The 18,846-nt window shown below is 41.9% G+C and overlaps 1 protein-coding gene and 1 pseudogene across 3 annotated transcripts in view; both read right to left on the minus strand.

Annotated features, from left to right (window-relative positions):
• Positions 1-212: 212 nt before the first annotated feature.
• Positions 213-3,955, minus strand: LOC139569781 (neutral ceramidase-like; annotated as a pseudogene).
• A 4,632-nt stretch (positions 3,956-8,587) lies between these two features.
• The window catches only part of LOC139570102 (phosphatidylcholine:ceramide cholinephosphotransferase 1-like), a 38,982-nt gene continuing 28,723 nt past the window's right edge, over positions 8,588-18,846 (minus strand). For 2 of the 3 annotated variants that reach the window (XM_071391644.1, XM_071391645.1), the window contains exons 2-6: positions 12,619-13,456; positions 12,341-12,458; positions 10,568-10,721; positions 10,216-10,382; positions 8,588-10,075 (exon numbers count right to left, since the gene is read on the minus strand). In XM_071391644.1, the coding sequence (XP_071247745.1) occupies positions 9,896-10,075; positions 10,216-10,382; positions 10,568-10,721; positions 12,341-12,458; positions 12,619-13,229 (1,230 nt within the window). In that variant the 5' untranslated portion in view covers positions 13,230-13,456 and the 3' untranslated portion in view covers positions 8,588-9,895. Of the gene's footprint in view, positions 10,076-10,215; positions 10,383-10,567; positions 10,722-12,340; positions 12,459-12,618; positions 13,457-15,900; positions 16,066-18,846 lie in introns of those variants that run through there. The other variant, XM_071391643.1, reaches the window with a different exon arrangement.

The raw sequence follows: 18,846 nt of genomic DNA on the forward strand, positions 1-18,846 counted from the left end.
ATCTTTAGAACATACTCACCACGGAGGTGAACCGTAGACCAATACTGACCTCATTGTACAGGGCTAAATCTAACCCAAATTGGGCAAAACAAGCTCTAAAAACCACCCCTTAGCAACCATCTGGCCCAATCTGCCACTGCTTCTCTCAAAAATATGTCGTATGCTTTCAATTAATTGAGACACCCCCCCCACCCTACTCAGACCTCTCCCAGACAGTCAGAGCAAAATTCTTGCTTGAGAAATTGCTCTTTGCTAAGAAGCATTTTTTGTTTCTTTTTGACCATTTTAATTGAAAACAATCACAGTAAAGTCTGTAATTAATTGTTACCCAGAAATGATTTGATATTGAGATAGAAACAGCTGCATTGGACCTTTAAGCTGTGGGGTGATAATCAGCTATAAAACACTGACAATTTTATCAATAAGATGTCATTGAGAAATAAGGCCTGATGCTAAATAAGCCAAATAATCAAACCAACCAGATAGTTCCAGGCGCTGCTAGTTGTTTATTTATTAATTTACAGCGGCCATTAAAAGGATATCACGTCCTACTAAAATGGATTGTGTCTGATATACAGCGCATATGAAATGAGGACGTTGAATAAACAGGAAGTACTCTACCTTGTCTCCCAAGATGCATCTGTGCGAACGTCATCCCAGTTTACTGTGCAGTATGTGGTCCTCACCTCTGCAATGGCCTCAAAACTTCTGGATATATGCAGAGATGGTGGATGCTCCTCTGCAACGCTGGATCTTCGAGAAATAACCGTAATAAGTGATTGTCAGCCATTTTGCGATCAGATCCGGAGCAGCGATCTGATACCACTTAAAATCTCACTTCTTCTCTCACACCTGGTACTCCTCATAGGTGGTGATGTAATGAGTAGATGCTACACAGGCCAGCAACGACCACCTCTGCATTACTGAACGTTCCCTGAGCCTCCAGTTCCTTATCAACAAACAAAGGTAATCTGTATAACACATTCAAATGTAATACCAAAAAAATGCAAACAGAATATTTGCCTTAATGAGTGGGTGTGCATGTATGTGTGTGTGTGTGTGTGATATTTGATTCTCACGTGCTTGACGGCCTCCCCTGACATGGTGCTGCAAAACACGAGTAAAGTAAACAGAATTCAACCAACATGTCCTTCAACACGTCAGCTAAACAAACACTGCGGCCTGTCTGTTCTCTTCAAAACAACATTGATTTTCATTGTACTTTCATGTGCGCCTTAACGCGTGACCTTCGAGTCACAACCTATTCCATCTCAAGTCCAAGTCCAACACATCTGTTCCTTAATCACATTTTCCATGACAGCATTGGAAGGAAAATCAAATGAGTGTTTATGAAGTTCAACCACTCACACACGTTCAGACTGCAGCGGAAACTCACGTCATTTCTCCAGGGATGGCCACGATGGCCACAGGTCCTGTGGTGATCATCTGGACGCCCACAATGTTTGTGTGACACGGGAGGGCCCAGGTCAGCTAGGCCAGAGAGAACAGCACGGTCACATCTCCATGGTGACATCATGTTACAGTACACTGACACACAGTCCTAGCTTTGGAAACACAACTCCCCTAGGGTAACACCACAGTTTAAGCCCATGGAAAGTGTTAGGCTGCGCTGGGGCTACAATGGAAAAAGGCTGAAAAAGAACAGTGCTCACACCTCTCCAGTGCTGAAGAAAACAGGTTTGGGGTGGTGGCAGTCCTGTGTCTCATTGGAAGGAGCTCCAAGCAGTGTATCTCTAATGCCTTGCCAGAACGGGTCACCCTCAAAAAGCCCCCGTTTCAGAACAATTCAATACATTGAAGAGGGGTTATCTACATGACAATGATCTAAATATAGTACAATGAAAAGCGGAGAAGGGTTGCTAACCTTGAAATTGAGATCTCCTCCTCCGTTTATAGTTTCTGCGGTGAAGCTGTGGCCCCGAGCTGGTTAACAGGTCCTGCTGGGTCAGAATCACAAAATCACAGAATCCCACACCTCCTGACTGGCCTTACCATGCAGATCCTGTAGGGGGCAAACACAGCAACACAGCAGTCATAAGACAATGGTAGATGTGGATGATGCCTTGATGGAGAAGACAACAAACATCTGTACACGTAACTGGTTCCACAGATCATGGAATTATAATCGGCATCTCACTCCTAGTGACTGGTAAGATTTCTTACCTTTGCACTTTTGTAAATGTTCTCTCCTATGATGCAGGTGGTGTCAAACATGTCAGATCCTGCTGGACAGCGCAACACATTTTTTGATGGAAAGCATCAGAGAGGTGATGTACACATGTTGGTGCAGGCAGTATTTTTTTGTTGCTATGGACTCTGCTATAAAGTACACTTTTGAATTTGCATAGGAGTCTGCTACAGTATTCCATGTATTCCTATAGTTTTGTCCCTCCAATAGGACAGGAGCTGTTGCGGCAATCACAGGGGAGTCCAGTGCTGGCACAGAAGGACCCTCTGGTGTCTGGGCTGGCATCTCCCAGGTAAGAGCAAAGGCCGCCACATACGGCCCCCTGGAACAAGACACAGTGTCACACATACGGCCCCTGGAACAAGACACAGTGTCACACATACGGCCCCCTGGAACAAGACACAGTGTCACACATATGGCCCCCTGGAACAAGACACAGTGTCACACATACGGCCCCTGGAACAAGACACAATGTCACACATATGGCCCCTGGAACAAGACACAGTATCACACATACGGCCCCTGGAACAAGACACAGTATCACACATACGGCCCCCTGGAACAAGACACAATGTCACACATACGGCCCCTGGAACAAGACACAGTGTCACACATATGGCCCCTGGAACAAGACACAATGTCACACATACGGCCCCCTGGAACAAGACACAGTGTCACACATACGGCCCCCTGGAACAAGACACAGTGTCACACATACGGCCCCCTGGAACAAGACACAGTGTCACACATACGGCCCCTGGAACAAGACACAATGTCACACATACGGCCCCCTGGAACAAGACACAGTGTCACACATATGGCCCCTGGAACAAGACACAGTGTCACACATACGGCCCCCTGGAACAAGACACAGTGTCACACATACGGCCCCCTGGAACAAGACACAGTGTCACACATACGGCCCCCTGGAACAAGACACAGTATCTTAAAAAGAGCGCCACCATGTGGTGGTGGACTTTGATAAAGGTGGTGCTTTACATATGGATGCAACTGTCCCGGCGTCCCGGTTAGAGAACGTAAATGACCAGCAAGAGACAGGCTGTATCACAACCGGCTGTGATTGGGAGTCCCATAGGGTGGCGCACAATTGGCCCAGCGTCGTCCGGGTTTGGGTTTGGCCGGGGTAGGCCGTCATTGTAAATAAGAATTTGTTCTTAATTGACTTGCCTAGTTAAATAAAGGTTAAATAAAATAAATTACAAATACAATCCACACTTTATTACCACAAACCGAACAGACACACAAACCAAACAGACACACACACACACACACACACACACACACACACACACACACACACACACACACACACACACACACCCCAAACAGACACACACACCGGACACACACACACACACACACTACACACACCAAACAGACACACACACACACCAAACAGACACACACACCAAACAGTCACACACACCAAACAGTCACACACCAAACAGTCACACACACCAAACAGTCACACACACCAAACAGTCACACACACCAAACAGTCATACACACACAGCAAACAGGAATAGAGGAGGGAACTAGTGGTTGTGGTTTGTAGGTCAGCGATGCACTAACACTAGTGTGAGTTGGGAGAGTCCAGGGAGCGCTGCAGGGGAAATGGTCTTTTGGAGTGCTGACAGACGATTGCCACTCACCAGGGGGACATCTCCAGGGGGTCTGGTTCAGTCTGCTCTGCTCACCCAACATAATATCATAGGAAAACGTCATCCTGGCACGTTTCTCGCAAAAAAAAGTAAAATGTCACATTATCTGACGTTTTTCTTGATACATTGCAGTCAATGGGAAACGATGAGTGTCACAGGGTTGACGTTTTTGTCATTTATCTCATGTCTGTCTCTTCTCACCCTAACCTCCTCTTTACCCCCCCTCATTCTCTTCTCTCCCCGTTCTTTCACCCTCTCCATCCTGCCATCACTCTACACCTTCTCCATTCTCTCTCGCTCCTTCTTTTCCTCCCTCGACCTCCTCTCATCTCTCTCCTCTCGCTCTCCCTCCTTCACCCTCTCCCTCTCTCTTGTCCCTTCTCTCTCCCCTCCCTCTCTCCCCCCCATCTCTCTCTCACTTCTATTTCAATCACATCAACTCTCTGACACTCATCTTTTCCCATTGACTGCAATGTATTGAGAAAAACATCAGCTACTGTGACACTTGCCGTTTTTTTCAAAACGTGCCAGGGTGAAGTTTTCAAACTGATAATGGGCTGTTTCCTGTGGTCCTGTTGTAGGACTGACCGTAGGCACTGGTTCCTCTGAAGTCAAAAACAATATTACACATCAGTTGTTAACACTATCAAAAATAAACCCGTTTTTATGAATTAGACTATTATAAATAAACCGAATGAAGATTTTATTCTTGGCCGTCATGTGTGAAGGAACGTTACTCGTAAATGAACCCCGTGACAAACCCCTGCTTCTCACACTAAAAAAACTACAAAGTTACCCACGAGCAAAATGAGACAAACATAGATAAACTCTTACGTGATCTGTCTTTCCAGTGAATAGCCATGACAGATTAATCCCACAGATACTGAGGTTATGAGGTTATGACCACAAACAGAACCCTGAGGGTGACCTCCAGTGTGCTCAGAGCACAGCACACAGTCTTCCTCTGAGCCATGGCACAACGCTACGCGTAACCAACATGGTGTTAATATTGTTAATAAAAGCACTTCCTGGGCATGTGAGAAGTGCTTCATGAATGCAAGTCATTCAGCTTAAACCTTGACTGATGCACACCTGACTGATGCACACAAGCATTTCGCTACACCCGCAATGACATCTGCTAAATATGTGTATTTGATTTGATTTGAAATGATAAGCTGTATTAGCCAATTACAGCAAATAGAAGAAAGAGCTGGTTCTTGAAAAACATAAACGCTTATTTGAAAATATATATATTTAACCTTTCTTTAAGCAGGGAGTCACAATTGAGACCAGGGTCTCTTTGACAAGGGAGCCCTGCTTGAGGTAATTAAATGAGATAATGCTACATTATGCTTTTGCATGGACACAATCAAATGGTGAAGGATCAGTATCAGCTGAGTGAATACTTCACCTAGCTCACACTCTGTCTAATATTCAATGACATTTCAAGATAGCAACAGTCAAAAGCAGAATAATTTCTATTATAACCTGGATGGTTCGAGCCCTGAATGCTGATTGGCTGACAGCCGTGGTATATCAGACCATATACCACAGGTCTGACAAAACATTTATTTGTACTACTCTAATTACATTGGTAACCAGTTTATAATAGCAATAAGGCACGAGGGTTTGTGGTATATGACCAATATTCCCCGGCGTTGCGTAGTGCCTAAGAACAGCCCTTAGCCGTGGTATATTGGCCCTATACCACACCCCCCGTGCCTTATTGCTTAAGTATGGTACAGAATGACATGCAGTGCTTTCAGAAAGTATTCTAACTACTTAAAGTATTCCACATATTGTGTTACAGCCTGAATTCAAAAGGTATTGAATATATACCCCATAATGACAGTGAAAACATGTTTAGACATTTTAGCAAATTTATTGCATATGGAATACAGGAATATCAAATTTACATAAGTATTAAAACACGTGAGTCAATACTTTGTAGAAGCACCTTTGGCGGCGATTACAGCTTTGAATTGTCTTGGGTATTGCACATCTGGATTTGGGAATTTCTCCCATTCAGATTTATTTTGTCAAAGCTATGTTAAGTTATATGGGGAGCAGTGGTGAACAGCAAACTTCATGTCTTTCCACAGATTTTCAATGGGATTCAAGTCTGGGCTTTGGCTCGGCCACTCAAGGACTTTCACATTCTTGTTCTGAAGCCATCCCAGTGTTGCTTTGGCTGTATGCTTGGGGTCATTGTCCTGTTAGAACTGATATCTTCACCCCAGTCTAAGGTCGTTGGCACTCTGAAGCAGGTTCTCATTAAGGATTTGCCTGTATTTGGCTCCATTCATTGTTTCCTCTATCCTTACCAGTCTGCTGAAAAGCATCCCCATAGCATGATGCTGCCACTACCATGCTTCATGGTAGAGATGGTTAGACGGGTGATGAGCTGTGACTGGTTTTCTCCAGGCATAGCGCTTTGCATTAAGGCCAAAGAGTTTCATTTTTATCTCAGAACACAGAATATTTTGCCTTCTGCTCTGAGTCTTTCACATGCCTTTTTGCAAACTCCAGGCGTGCTGTCATTTGCCTTTTTCTCAGGAGTGGCTTCCATCTGGCCATTCTCCCATAAAGCCCAGATTGGTGAAGTGCTTCAGAGACTGGTCCTTCAGGCAGTTTCTCCCATCTCAGCCAAGTTCTGTCCGAGTGGTCATTGGGTTCTTGGTCACCTCCCTGATCAAGGTCATTTTTGCCCAGTTGCTCAGTTTGGTCGGATGGTAAGCTCTAGGCAGAGTCTGGGCAGTTCCATATTTTTTTAATTTCCCAATGATGGAGTCCACTAGGCTTTTCAACACTCAAGAAATTGTTTTATACTCTTCCCCAAATATATGCCTCATCACAATTGTATCTTAGAGATCTACGGACAGTTCCTTGTACTTCATGCTATAGTTTCTGCCCTGACATGCAGTGTCAACTGTGGGACCTTATATAGACAGGTGTGATTCTTTCTAAATCATGTCCAAACAATTGAATTGGCCACAGGTGGACACCAATCAAGTTGTATTAACATCAAGGATGTTCAAAGGAAATTGGATGCACCAAATCTCAATTTGGGGTGTGAATACTTCCACTACTGGTCAAAAGTTTCAGAACACCTACTCATTCAAGGGTTTCTGTCTACAGTGTAGAAGACTAGTGAAGATGTCAAAACTATGAAATAACACACATAGAATTATGTAGTAAACAAAAAAGTGTTAAACAAATCAAAATATATTATAATTTGAGCATCTTCAAATAGCCACCCTTTGCCTTGATGACAGCTTTGCACACTCTTGGTATTCTCTCAACCAGCTTCACCTGGAATGCTTTTCCAACAGTCTTGAAGGAGTTCCAACATATGCTGAGCACTTGATGGCTGCTTTTCCTTCGCTCTGCTATCCAACTCATCCCAAACCATCTCAATTGGGTTGAGGTCAGCTGATTGTGGAGGCCAAGTCATCTGATGCAGCACTCCATCACTCTCCGTCTTAGTCAAATAGCCCTTACACAGCCTGGAAGTGAGTTGGTCTTTGTCCTTTTGAAAAACAACTGATAGTGGGATTAAGTGCAACCCGATGGGATGGCGTAACACTGCAGAATGCTATGGTAGCCATGCTGGTTAAGCGTGCCTTGAATTCTAAATAAATCAGACTGTCACCAGCAAAGCACCCCCACACCTCCATGCTTCATGATGGGAACCCCACATGCAGAGATCCTTCGTTCACCTACTCTGCATCTCACAAAGACACAGCGGTTGGAACCCCAAAAATTCTCAAATTTCGACTCATCAGATCAAAAAGGACAGATTTCCGTCGGTCTAATGTCTATTGCTAATGTCTCTAGGCCCAAGCAAGTCTCTTCTCCTTATTGGTGTCTTTTAATAGTGGTTTCTTTGCAGCAATTCAACCATGAAAGCCTGATTCACGCCGTCTCCTTTGAACAGTTGATGTTGAGATGTTTCTGTTACTTGAACTCTGAAACATTTATTTTGGCAGCAATCTGAGGTGAAGTGAACTCTAGAGCTTATCATCTGCAGCAGAGGTAACTCTGGGTCTTCCTTTCCTGTGGAGGTCCTCATGAGAGCCAGTTTATCATAGCGCTTGATGGATTTTGCGACTGCACTTGAAGAAACTTTTAAAAAGTTCTTGAAGTGTTCCGCATCGACTGACCTTCATGTTTTAAAGTAATGGACGTTTGTTTCTCTTTGCTTATTTTATATTTTTTGCCATAATATGAACTAAGCCCTATTTGGTAAAAGACCATCTTCTGTATACCAACCCAACCTTATCACAACACAACTGATTATCTCAAACGCAATAAGGAAAGAAATTCCACAACAAATTCCACACTACCTCACGAAGATGGTTGAGAGAATGCCAAGACTGTGCAAAGCTGTCAAGGCAAAGGGTAGCTACTTTGAAGAATCTCAAAAACCTCAATAAAAAATTGATTTGATTAGTTTAACACTTTTTTGGTTACTACATGATTCCATGTGTTATTTCATAGTTGATATCTTCACTATTATTCTACAATGTAGAAAATGTAAAAATAAAGAAAAACCCTGGAATGAGTAGGTGTGTCCAAACTTCTGACAGGTAATATATATGGTGGATTACAGAGTGAAATTATATTAGACACATGACCAAATTGTGTACAGAAAGATCACTTCTCCAGTACATTAATAAAACAAAAGAAGGACAGATTAAGGTGTGCTAAATATTATTTATTTCCTTTTGGATTAATTTCTTCCATGGTTACACCATAATCAGCTCTTCTCATTGGGTGGTTAACGCGACACTTCTGAGGTATACATATGTTGAGGAGAGGGGCATTTGGGTCAGTCATCATCAGTAAGCTGAGAAATTGTCAGGACCACTTAATAAAACCTTGCTTTTAACCTCTCTCCATCACACTGACCTAACATTTGGGTCAAAGGACAGCCCAAACAATGCAGCTATTTGGCATAATAGGCAAGAAATGACATGGGAATCCAATATCCCAAGTAAAAACACAAGAAATTATCAATGTAATAAATAAATAAATGGAAAATAAGAAATTATTCAGGATTTTTTTAAGCAAACATGACTGCCTTGGAAAGACACTGACATGATTAAAAGAATTACATGATTCTTTACATTCAGAAACAGGGAGAAAATGTTATGGAGTCATAATTGCTCAACTGTCTATGCTGTAATCGGTGATCAGCGTCAGGTTCATTTAAGCACCCTCCTATCTGTTCAAGTGGAAATACTGATGTAGCACTTTAAAAACGATCATTCAAGTCAACATTAATGAGGACACTGATACACTTACTGTACAATCACAACAAGAAAGGCACTGAGGAATATTGTTACTAATTTATTATCTCCTTTTTGCTCTAGTCTCCTAACTGTAAAAATCTAAAGCATTAATTTGAATAATAAACCTGTTATATGCTTAGAAAATAGTTTACACCTTGGCCAAGCTTATTTTAGACAACTACAAAAATGTAAGTCACTACAAAAAACGCCTCCTGCTTCAAGACAGGTCAGTCCTCAAAGCTATTTTGAACCAAAACTTGGTAAAACATCTGAGCATGATAACACCAAACTTTTGGAACAGCCCAATCGCGGTGACAAACATGTTTATTCAATAAAATTTCAGTAACCGGTTACAGAGGGAGATATTAGCCTTTAACTATAGATTTCCTGTTGCGAGCTGAAATAGATCTGGACCCACTTTTGAAATGCTTGCGATCCACCCACTGGAAACCATTACTTTCAGAGTAGCCTCGAGAGGATAGACTGATTGTTTTCCAATGTGAAATGTTTTGGCTGAAACGATGGTTGTCACAGTACTAGCCAGTTGGACTGGAGTGTATGCTACAGGAGAAAGTTAAAGGGAGATGGAACAGCATCAGAGTTCAATAGATAGGGCATCTTCTTGTGATTAGATGTGGCACTTTAAAGAGTGTTGTTAAGAGACCCCACCATCATGTCCTCCTGGGGGGGGGGGGGGTCACTTCCCGCTGTCACGGGCACTGTGTGTCAATACGGCTGTACTTCACTTGACTCCATTGGGCCAGTGGCCATGACAGCGGCATCCGGTAGTTCCGAGGGACGATGCCTGTGACATTCTGTTCCAGGTACTGGAAAATTCGGTACCACCACACCCTTGAGAAAAAGTTGCTCTGCGATGATTCCTTCAGCACCTGAGAAACAAATTAAAATGTTCATGAACAACACCATGCCTTAATTGTTGATACGCGTTGAACATGCAAGTAATACTAGTCTATTACAGGGTAATTACATTGGTTATTCCACTGGTAAGTGTGACCAAATATAGACTTACTTGCTGGTTGGCCATGGTGTGGTACCACCAGAATAGGCGTGTGGTGATGAAGTAAGCCACCACCACATCTATGGAGTAGTGGTCATGAGCCAAGAGAATGCAGAAGAGGCCTACAGCACAGAGCAGCCAGCAGATCAAATGGTACCACCAGAACCGTTTTGGAGAGTCTGCGAGAAACACAGAAAATACCTTTAAGTCAATGTGACCAATTAGATGTATGTTCTCTCAACAGGCATACATCAACTCCAACAGCTCGTACAGTTTACCACCGAGTGTCTCCTCCACTCCAAAAACAAACATCACAGGCTTTCACTAAGAGAGGCTACGCCGTAGTGTTGTGTAGCCTACTTACATTCTTTAATGAAGAGATAGCTGAGTGTCAGCATGACTGTGTGGCCACTGTAAAGGTAGTCCCCACACATGTGGTGCGAGCCAGTGATGGTGAGGCCTCCTCCTGCAATCATCTTCATGACTCGCCGCATTTGGGCCTCCCAGTCACCAAACAGCTACAACAGAATAAAAAATAAAACACCACAAGTATGTCAAATTAGTGTGCTCCAGAAAGGCATAAAAACGTAAAATCAGACTTATTCAACAATAATACAGTAACAACATTTGTGTCTGTGAAAGGGGATGTGTTAGCCTACTATTAGGAGCTTGAACAGTACTAACTGTTCGCCAGTTAGTCTGATCATACATGATCAGCTTCTAACTTGGAACAAGGCCTCCAGTCAGAAACACTGGCCCACAGCCAATTGCTTTCAACAGTTGGAAAGCTATCACTAATTTGGTTAATTCAGTTAGATTAAATAGGAAATGTGGAATTGTCAAAAATAGGTGAGCCGGCAAATTTGGACTGATAACGAATGGTTTCCTCTAAGGGGATATCCTGGCCTGTGGTGTGCTGAGGGGGGTGAGGATCCTGGCCTTGTTCACTAGTTCTCTACTGTATGCCTCCCACTAACGTGAGGAACACTCAAGAGGAACTGTAACGCTACAGCCCTGCTTCATGACTGAACAGACCTGCTAAAAGTAGGGAGCATTGAGGTAAGCGGTTGTCACAGTAGGTGAACAATGTGGTCATACGCAGTCAAATAAATGTTCACAGCCATTGAGTCTTAAGACCATTTGGCTACAGATATATCATCAACTTAATGTGAGGGAATATATCAGCTTTTACTATAGCATGGCTGAGAAACGGGTCTAAATCAAATTGACAAATGCCATCTAATATCCTTAAAAATATGACCAACATGCCACAAATAAAAATAAAAAACCTTCAAAGAGGCATAAATCATCTGTTGTCATTTAACGTGAGAACATCTTCAGTTCTTTTTTTTTTTTAACTGCCATTTAAAATCCTGCCGGCAATGGAAAACTGGGACCATAGGGGGTCAACAGCTGGAAAATAATTTTGCTTTTCTCATCATCCACATAAAAAAATGCTATTCTCAGGGCCTTCTCAGTCAGCACTTTCAACATTGACCTCTGAGGTTCACAGACATGTTAAGACAAGCTACTAACTACATTTCACTTAGTATGCTACAGGTAACTGCCAAAATAATGGAAACACTTGAGTAATTGAGGGATACAAAGTATATTGAAAGCAGTCTGGTTCCTGAGTTAATAAAGCAATTAACATCCCATCATGATTAGGGTCATGTATAAACATGCTTGGCAGGTCCTTCTTTTTGCTATTATTTTTGCTACCATAGCTATGCCCCCATCCACAGGGCACGAGTGGTCACTGAATGGTTTTATGAGCATGAAAACGATGTAAACCATATGCCAGGGCCATCATCTCAACCCAATTGAACACTTATGGGAGATTCTGGAGAGGGGCCTGAGACAGCATTTTCCACCACCACCATCAACAACAACAAAAAAACTAAATTATGGAATTTATTGGATGAATGGTGTTGCATCCGTCCAATAGAGTTCCAGACACTAGCAGAATATATGCCAAGGCGCACTGAAGCTGTTCTGGCTCGGGTTGGTCCAACGCCCTATTAAGAAACTATGTTAGTATTTTCTTTATTTTTGGCAGTTACCTGTATGTTTTTGCATAATTAAATAATGCAACAAAAAGGCTATATTTCTGAGCCCAGGGAGAAGAGGCAAGTACCTTAGGAGAGCACTTGAAATGCATTCCTGGCACAGGGAGTGTGGTTATGTACATGGTGATACACCTGTATAGGTACAGTGTGCCAACGATGAAGAAGAAACGTCGACCAACGATGGACCTGAGGACGAGAAAGTAGTACATGCAGAATCAAGACTTGCTGGAGCGCTTAATCAGCACATGGCAAAACATACTTTAACATGGAGTGGATCCTTCAATACGTTCCGGATGTTAGAATTCAAGTAGTTATCAAATTATTGTAACTTATCTTGTTCATTTACCTATATTTTAACAGTGTCAACTGTAGTAGCCACAGGACGACCAGTATCATGCCGTTGATTTCGCATATGGAAAAAGCCCAGTCTACTCGGTCAAAAAAGTCAAAGAACTTGTCTGGCAGGGGCGGAGTAGCCTCTTTGGGAGGCACACGTTCGTGGACCACGGAGATAATGATGGTGGTGCAGACGAAGCAGACCATGGCGTAGATGCAAGCCACGGCAGTCTTCCCCCACTCTTCAGGGAACGGCGAGAGGTTGATCTCAGGCATGGGGATCTGAACCCGTTCCTTGTGAAACCCATTGATCAGACCATTACTCTTGGGCTTGTTCCCATTTACCTCATTGATGACGGTCAAGATGGAGTGTCCGTTGGCGTGCCCATTTTTATGTGCTTCAATGTGGTGCTCTATTCTGAGAGTCTCCATCTTGTCCAAAAGCTGTCTGCCTGTGTCCGAGGTGACAAGGACCAGAGTGGCCGTCTGGAAGTCCGCCTTGGAGAGCTGCAGGAGGCCCTGGCCGTCCAGGTGGCGGAAGGCCTCAGAGTATTCCTGCATTCCCTCATTGGTCAGCCACTGGCGCACATCCTCCGTTGACCACTGGGCCACTTTCTTCATGTCAGTCCCCGTGCCGTACGAGTGGCAAACAGAGGGAGATACTTGGGTGGAAGAGTCCAGAGGTGTTAGCGGTTCGGTCTAACAAATCCAGAGTCCTCCTCAGGTCACACTCATCACGTAGAAAGGACATTGGGTGCTGCCGACACCTGGAGTGTCCAGTCAGGCAAATCTAGAGGTTAAGCCATCCTACCAAGGTTTGGGATTGAACTTGCTGTGACAATTTTGTCCTAAAATGGGAGAGAGAAAAAAAATCTAAAACAATTCATAACACATTCACACATTACTTTGACAAATTTTATTGTGTGTTACAAAGCCTATTATATAATGTATATAATCTATTGAATAGTGTGATGACAAAGCAGATGTATTAATTGTAGAACAAACAAATAATCCATTTATAATGGTAAAAGTCAAAATATTCATAATGTAGAGTGCATTAAAATCACCCATTCAACAGATTCTCTCACACACACATTCAAAAGTTTGGGGTCACTTAGAAATATCCTTGTTTTTGAAATTAAAGCACATTTTGTCCATTAAAATAACATCAAACTGATCAGAAATACAGTGTAGTAAATGACTATTCTAGCTGGAAACAGCTGATTTTTAATGGAATATCTACATAGGCATACAGAGGCCCATTATCAGCAACCATCACTCCTGTGTTCAATGGCACGCTGTGTTAGCTAATCCAAGTTTATCATTTTACAAAGGCTAATTGATCATTAGAAAACCCTTTTGCAATTATGTAATCACAGCTGAAAACTGTTCTGATTAAAGAAGCAATAAAACTGGACTTCTTTAGACTAGTTGAGTATCTGGAGCATCAGCAACTGAGCAAGAGGACAAGTACATTAGAGTGTCTAGTTTGAGAAACGGATGCCTCTCAAGTCCTCAACTGGCAGCTTCATTAAATAGTACCCGCAAAACGCCAGTCTCAACGTCAACAGTGAAGAGGCGACTCAGGGATGCTGGCCTTCTAGGCAGAGTTGCAAAGAAAAAGCCATATCTCAGACTGGCCAATAAAAATAAAAGATTAAGATGGGCAAAAGAACAGATACTGGACAGAGGACAGAGGAGCATCCCGGAGTCACCTCTGCACTATTGACATAGGGACTACTGTTTTGCGGGTACTATTTAATGAAGCTGCCAGTTGAGGACGAGAGGCATCCGTTTCTCAAACTAGACACTATAATGTACTTGTCCTCTTGCTCAGATGTGCACCGGGGCCTCCCACTCCTTTCTATTCTGGTTAGATCCAGTTTGCTCTGTTCTGTGAAGGGACTAGTACACAGCGTTGTACGAGATCTTCAGTTTCATGGCAATTTCTTGCATGGAATAGCCTTCATTTCTCAGAACAAGAATAGACTGATGAGTTTCAGAAGAAAGTTTTGTTTTTGGCCATTTGAGCCTGTAATCGAACCCACAAATGCCGATTCTCCTAATACTCAACAAGTCTAAAGAAGGCCAGTTTTAATGCTTCTTTAAATCAGAACAACAGTTTTCAGCTAACATAATTGCAAAAAAGCTTTTCCAACGATCAATTAGCCTTTTAAAATTAGCAACTTGGATTAGCTAACAACGTGCCATTGGAACACAGGAGTGATGGTTGCTGATAATGGGCCTCTGTGCGCATATGTTGATATTCCATTTAAAAAATATATATAATAAAATTCATTCAGCAACAATGTCTGCACTGTATTTCTGATCAATTTGATGTTATTTTAATTCACAAATAATTCGCTTTTCTTTCAAAAACAAGGACATTTCTAAGTGACCCCAAACTTTTTAATGGTAGCATACACACGCACACACGTAAAGTACTTAAGTAAAACTTCTTTAGAGTCCTACTTAAGTAGTTTTTGGGGGCATCTGTACTTTACTATTTATATTTTTGATAATTTTCTTTAGGAATGTAGTGAAGGCAAAGTTATGTACTTTTTACTCCATACATTATTCCTGACATCAAAAAGTACTCATTACATTTGGAATGCTTAGCAGGAGAGGAAAATGGTCCAATTCCTACACATCAAGGGAACATCCCAGGTCATCCCCACTGCCTTTGATCTGGCAGACACACTAAACACACGAGTCATTTGTAAATGATGTCTGAGTGTTGGAGCGTGCCCCTGGCTATCCGTAAATAAAAACAACCGTTCCGTCTGGTTCGCTTAATATAAGGAATTTAAAACTTTTACTTGATACTTAAGTACACTTAAAACAAAATAATTTTAGACTTTTACTCAAGTAGTATTTTACTGGGTGACTCAAAGAAACACGACTCAAGTAAAAGTAAGGTGGCTTTTCTTTTCCTCAAGTATGATACATACATATTGCACACAGGACCGCAGAATTACGACACAAGCAAGCGCTCTCTCGTTCAGGATACGAGACTGCTACTTTTAGAAAACAAAACCTCAACTATCCGTTCAAATACCAGCGAAAAGTACTTTCAGGTGAGGAATTAGCCCACAGCTCAGTAAAACTGTTATTTCATAAAAACACACCGCGTCTACGACTTTGTAACCATTTCAAACATTTCTTATATTATTGCCGTATCAATACAGTATAATGGAGAACGCAAATTCCGTGTTGAGAGTCGTATACGTTTAAAATGTGTAGGTTACATTATTGCACGCTCTGTGGAATAATTGACGACAAAACGTGTTACCTTGTTGCTGCTGTGTTGCGGAATGAACAAATCCGGTTTGACAATATGCTACTCCTCATAAGAAATGAACCAACAGGCAAGTTGAGGCAACGTATGTGAAGCGCGGGTATGGGGAAACATCGAACATTCCAACAGTTTGCTCACAGGGTGGGGCACTGTTTACAAATCGGTCTTTGAGGGAGGGGGATGGTTGTTTATATTAGCAAAAGGCTTAAAAAGGCCATAATTGTGCCACTTCTCCAGAAAATTACATCAGAAAAGAAGCCTCACTTATTTTATGTGGATGGGATGACACCCATATCGTCACACGGTATCCGTGATACACACAATAGCTCTGATAAAACTGACAGTAACAAAGTAAGCGCTAAAGTGTCGCCCATAATCAATTAATCCTTCGATCACAACGATAGACCAATTGTGTTTTGAGCAAAATGTAACAGCATCATCTGGATATGTGTGGAACAAAAGTTCAACATTCACCTTCTGCTACCATTTCTGTCAAGCCGTGTACACATACAGTTTGACACACACGTTCGATAAATCCAACATATGCACCACACAGAACTCAATGCTGCAAGCGTTCCATTGTGAAGTAATACACTACTGGTGTAGCAAACTGCGTAAACACTGTCGGTGTGATCGAGGGGCAATGCGTTCTTTAGGAAATAGCGCGTCGTGGAACACACCTTCCACAGAGTTGCATTATTTTCGAGAACGCATAGAACCCAGAGTTGATTATGGCTATAATTTAACACATTTGCCCGAGATAAAAATGTGTTCATTTTCCGGTGTTGTGCCGAAAATCAAATCTCCCCTGCCATAATTCTCCCCCCTTCGCGTGCTTCATTGCTGCGACTTGCTTGCTAGTTTAAATTTCTGCTCTTCACGCCGTTGTCAGTTTAGCCTACATTTCACTTCTCAGTAGCAGAAAGCATTTGTCTGCAAATTTTCGGTTTGGCTATTTGTTTCACGTGCATGTGGCGGTTCTACCATGTATGGTGCCCTGTGCGATTTTTAAAAATATAACTAAACCCTCTATTCTTCCTGCTTTTCCCCCCGACGCACACAAATTGAGCACGGGCACCAAATCCTGCTAGCTTGATGTCGAGAAATAATGGGTGGTAAATTTGTAGGGGTTATGGAGTGAGATTGTTTTTGTGCTGTCAGTTTGTTTGTCTTTCAGTGTATACTTCATGTCTGTAGACAGTTGTCGCACTGACATTAACATTTTATTGTCGTCTGACATCGTTATGAAAAAGTATAAACACAAAAATGACAGGCTGCATGACATCAGCAGCCTAGTGGTTCAAATTAGCATAACAGGTGTATTTTAACAACACACCCATCCGTTTAAAAATGTATTTATTATATGTCAATCTAGCAAACCAGGCAACTAAAATAAACAATGTTTGTTTGTTTGTTTATAACTTGTTATCTAAATAACTAATGTTAGCTGGCTAGCCAGTTCAAATAATGACCATATCATAGCTGACAACATCTTAACTTTAGCACATTTTTATTCATTATGACAGGAAAATAAAAACTCATAACAAGATCAGTTAATGGCGAGCTAATTACAGAAAATAGATTGAGGTTGTAAGTATGACGAACTAAAAGCAGAGCATTCTACTGGAGAATTTTAGAACTTGAGCACTGTCTCCTTGCTGGCTGAGTCACGTAACCATGACAATGGACGCAGTGACATGGTCAAAGTTGAACTTCTCATCTGTGTGCGACAGGGAAACCGACAGTTTATTTTAATTTTATTAACAAATCAATACAGAAAGTACATAAGGAAACAAGTATATATAGATTATATATAATGGACAATCGAGCTACGTGGTACAATATCACATTACAATTACACAAGGACCTTAAGGGACATAGAATTGTAATTCAAACAGCTTTTTTGTTAGTAGAGTGTTTAACTGTCTTAAAATACAGTTCAATTTCTTTTTGTAGGTTAAGAAAATGTTTTTTTGTTAGTAAATTCACATTTGTGTATATGAAATTTGGCCAAAAGAATAATGAAATTAATGACATAAAAATGAAACCGACAGTTGCAGCAACGGTCTACAGACATTCCACAGGAGTAGAAATTAAAATGTTGTTTTGACCAGTGACACGTCGCATTCTAATTGTCTAGTACAAACCAGCCTTACCCCACATTTGTAACATTGCGATCGTCGAACGAAACAGTAAAATTTACTTTTTTGCCCCCCTCTTGCTTGAATCAAATCAGTAACGTAAACTCACCCCATTCCGTACAAATGTGCACAACCGCAACATTCAAACGAAGCTACACAGAAAACTAATGGGACTGAAGCGACTGTGTTGACTTCAAAATCGGGGGTGTGAACGGGGGTGTGAGGTTTCTATTCAAGCGTTGATCGACATGGTAATGGCTCTATAGTATTGGAGAAAAGTTGAAAAAAAACGGACCCTCCGTTACATCGTGACGTGTCATGTCGTAATGTACAGCACGCATAAAGCAACTATTTCTGTCTTACAATCTCTCTCCACCAGGTGTAGCACTTCTCTCATCGTTTAAAAACAAGAAATGGACAGTGACAGGGGTAAGGGGGGGATACCTAGTCATTTTTTGCGTCATCATAAATTCGACACAAACCTTCAAATAGGTATGTAATGACACATTATATAAACTCTTTAGTGTTTTATTTACATTTTAGAGGCGATAAGGTGATAAGTTGGACAGATCGAGTGGAAAAAAAGCAATTTTCCCACACAACATCTCTCCTTCTCACTATAACGCATTAGGTTCGCTTCCCCACCCGCCATTGCCTGCTTGAATTATGCAGAAACGGGCAGCGTTTAGGTCACGTAATTGATCATGTTGGAAAGGGGAGAAATTGTGCTTTACAATGGTATTGACATTTATGGTATTTACAGACCAAGGCGATGTACGAGTTTACGTTAAGGTAAAGA

Source organism: Salvelinus alpinus, chromosome 3, assembly GCF_045679555.1.
Source record: "Salvelinus alpinus chromosome 3, SLU_Salpinus.1, whole genome shotgun sequence".
NCBI classification, from domain to species: Eukaryota; Metazoa; Chordata; class Actinopteri; order Salmoniformes; family Salmonidae; genus Salvelinus; species Salvelinus alpinus.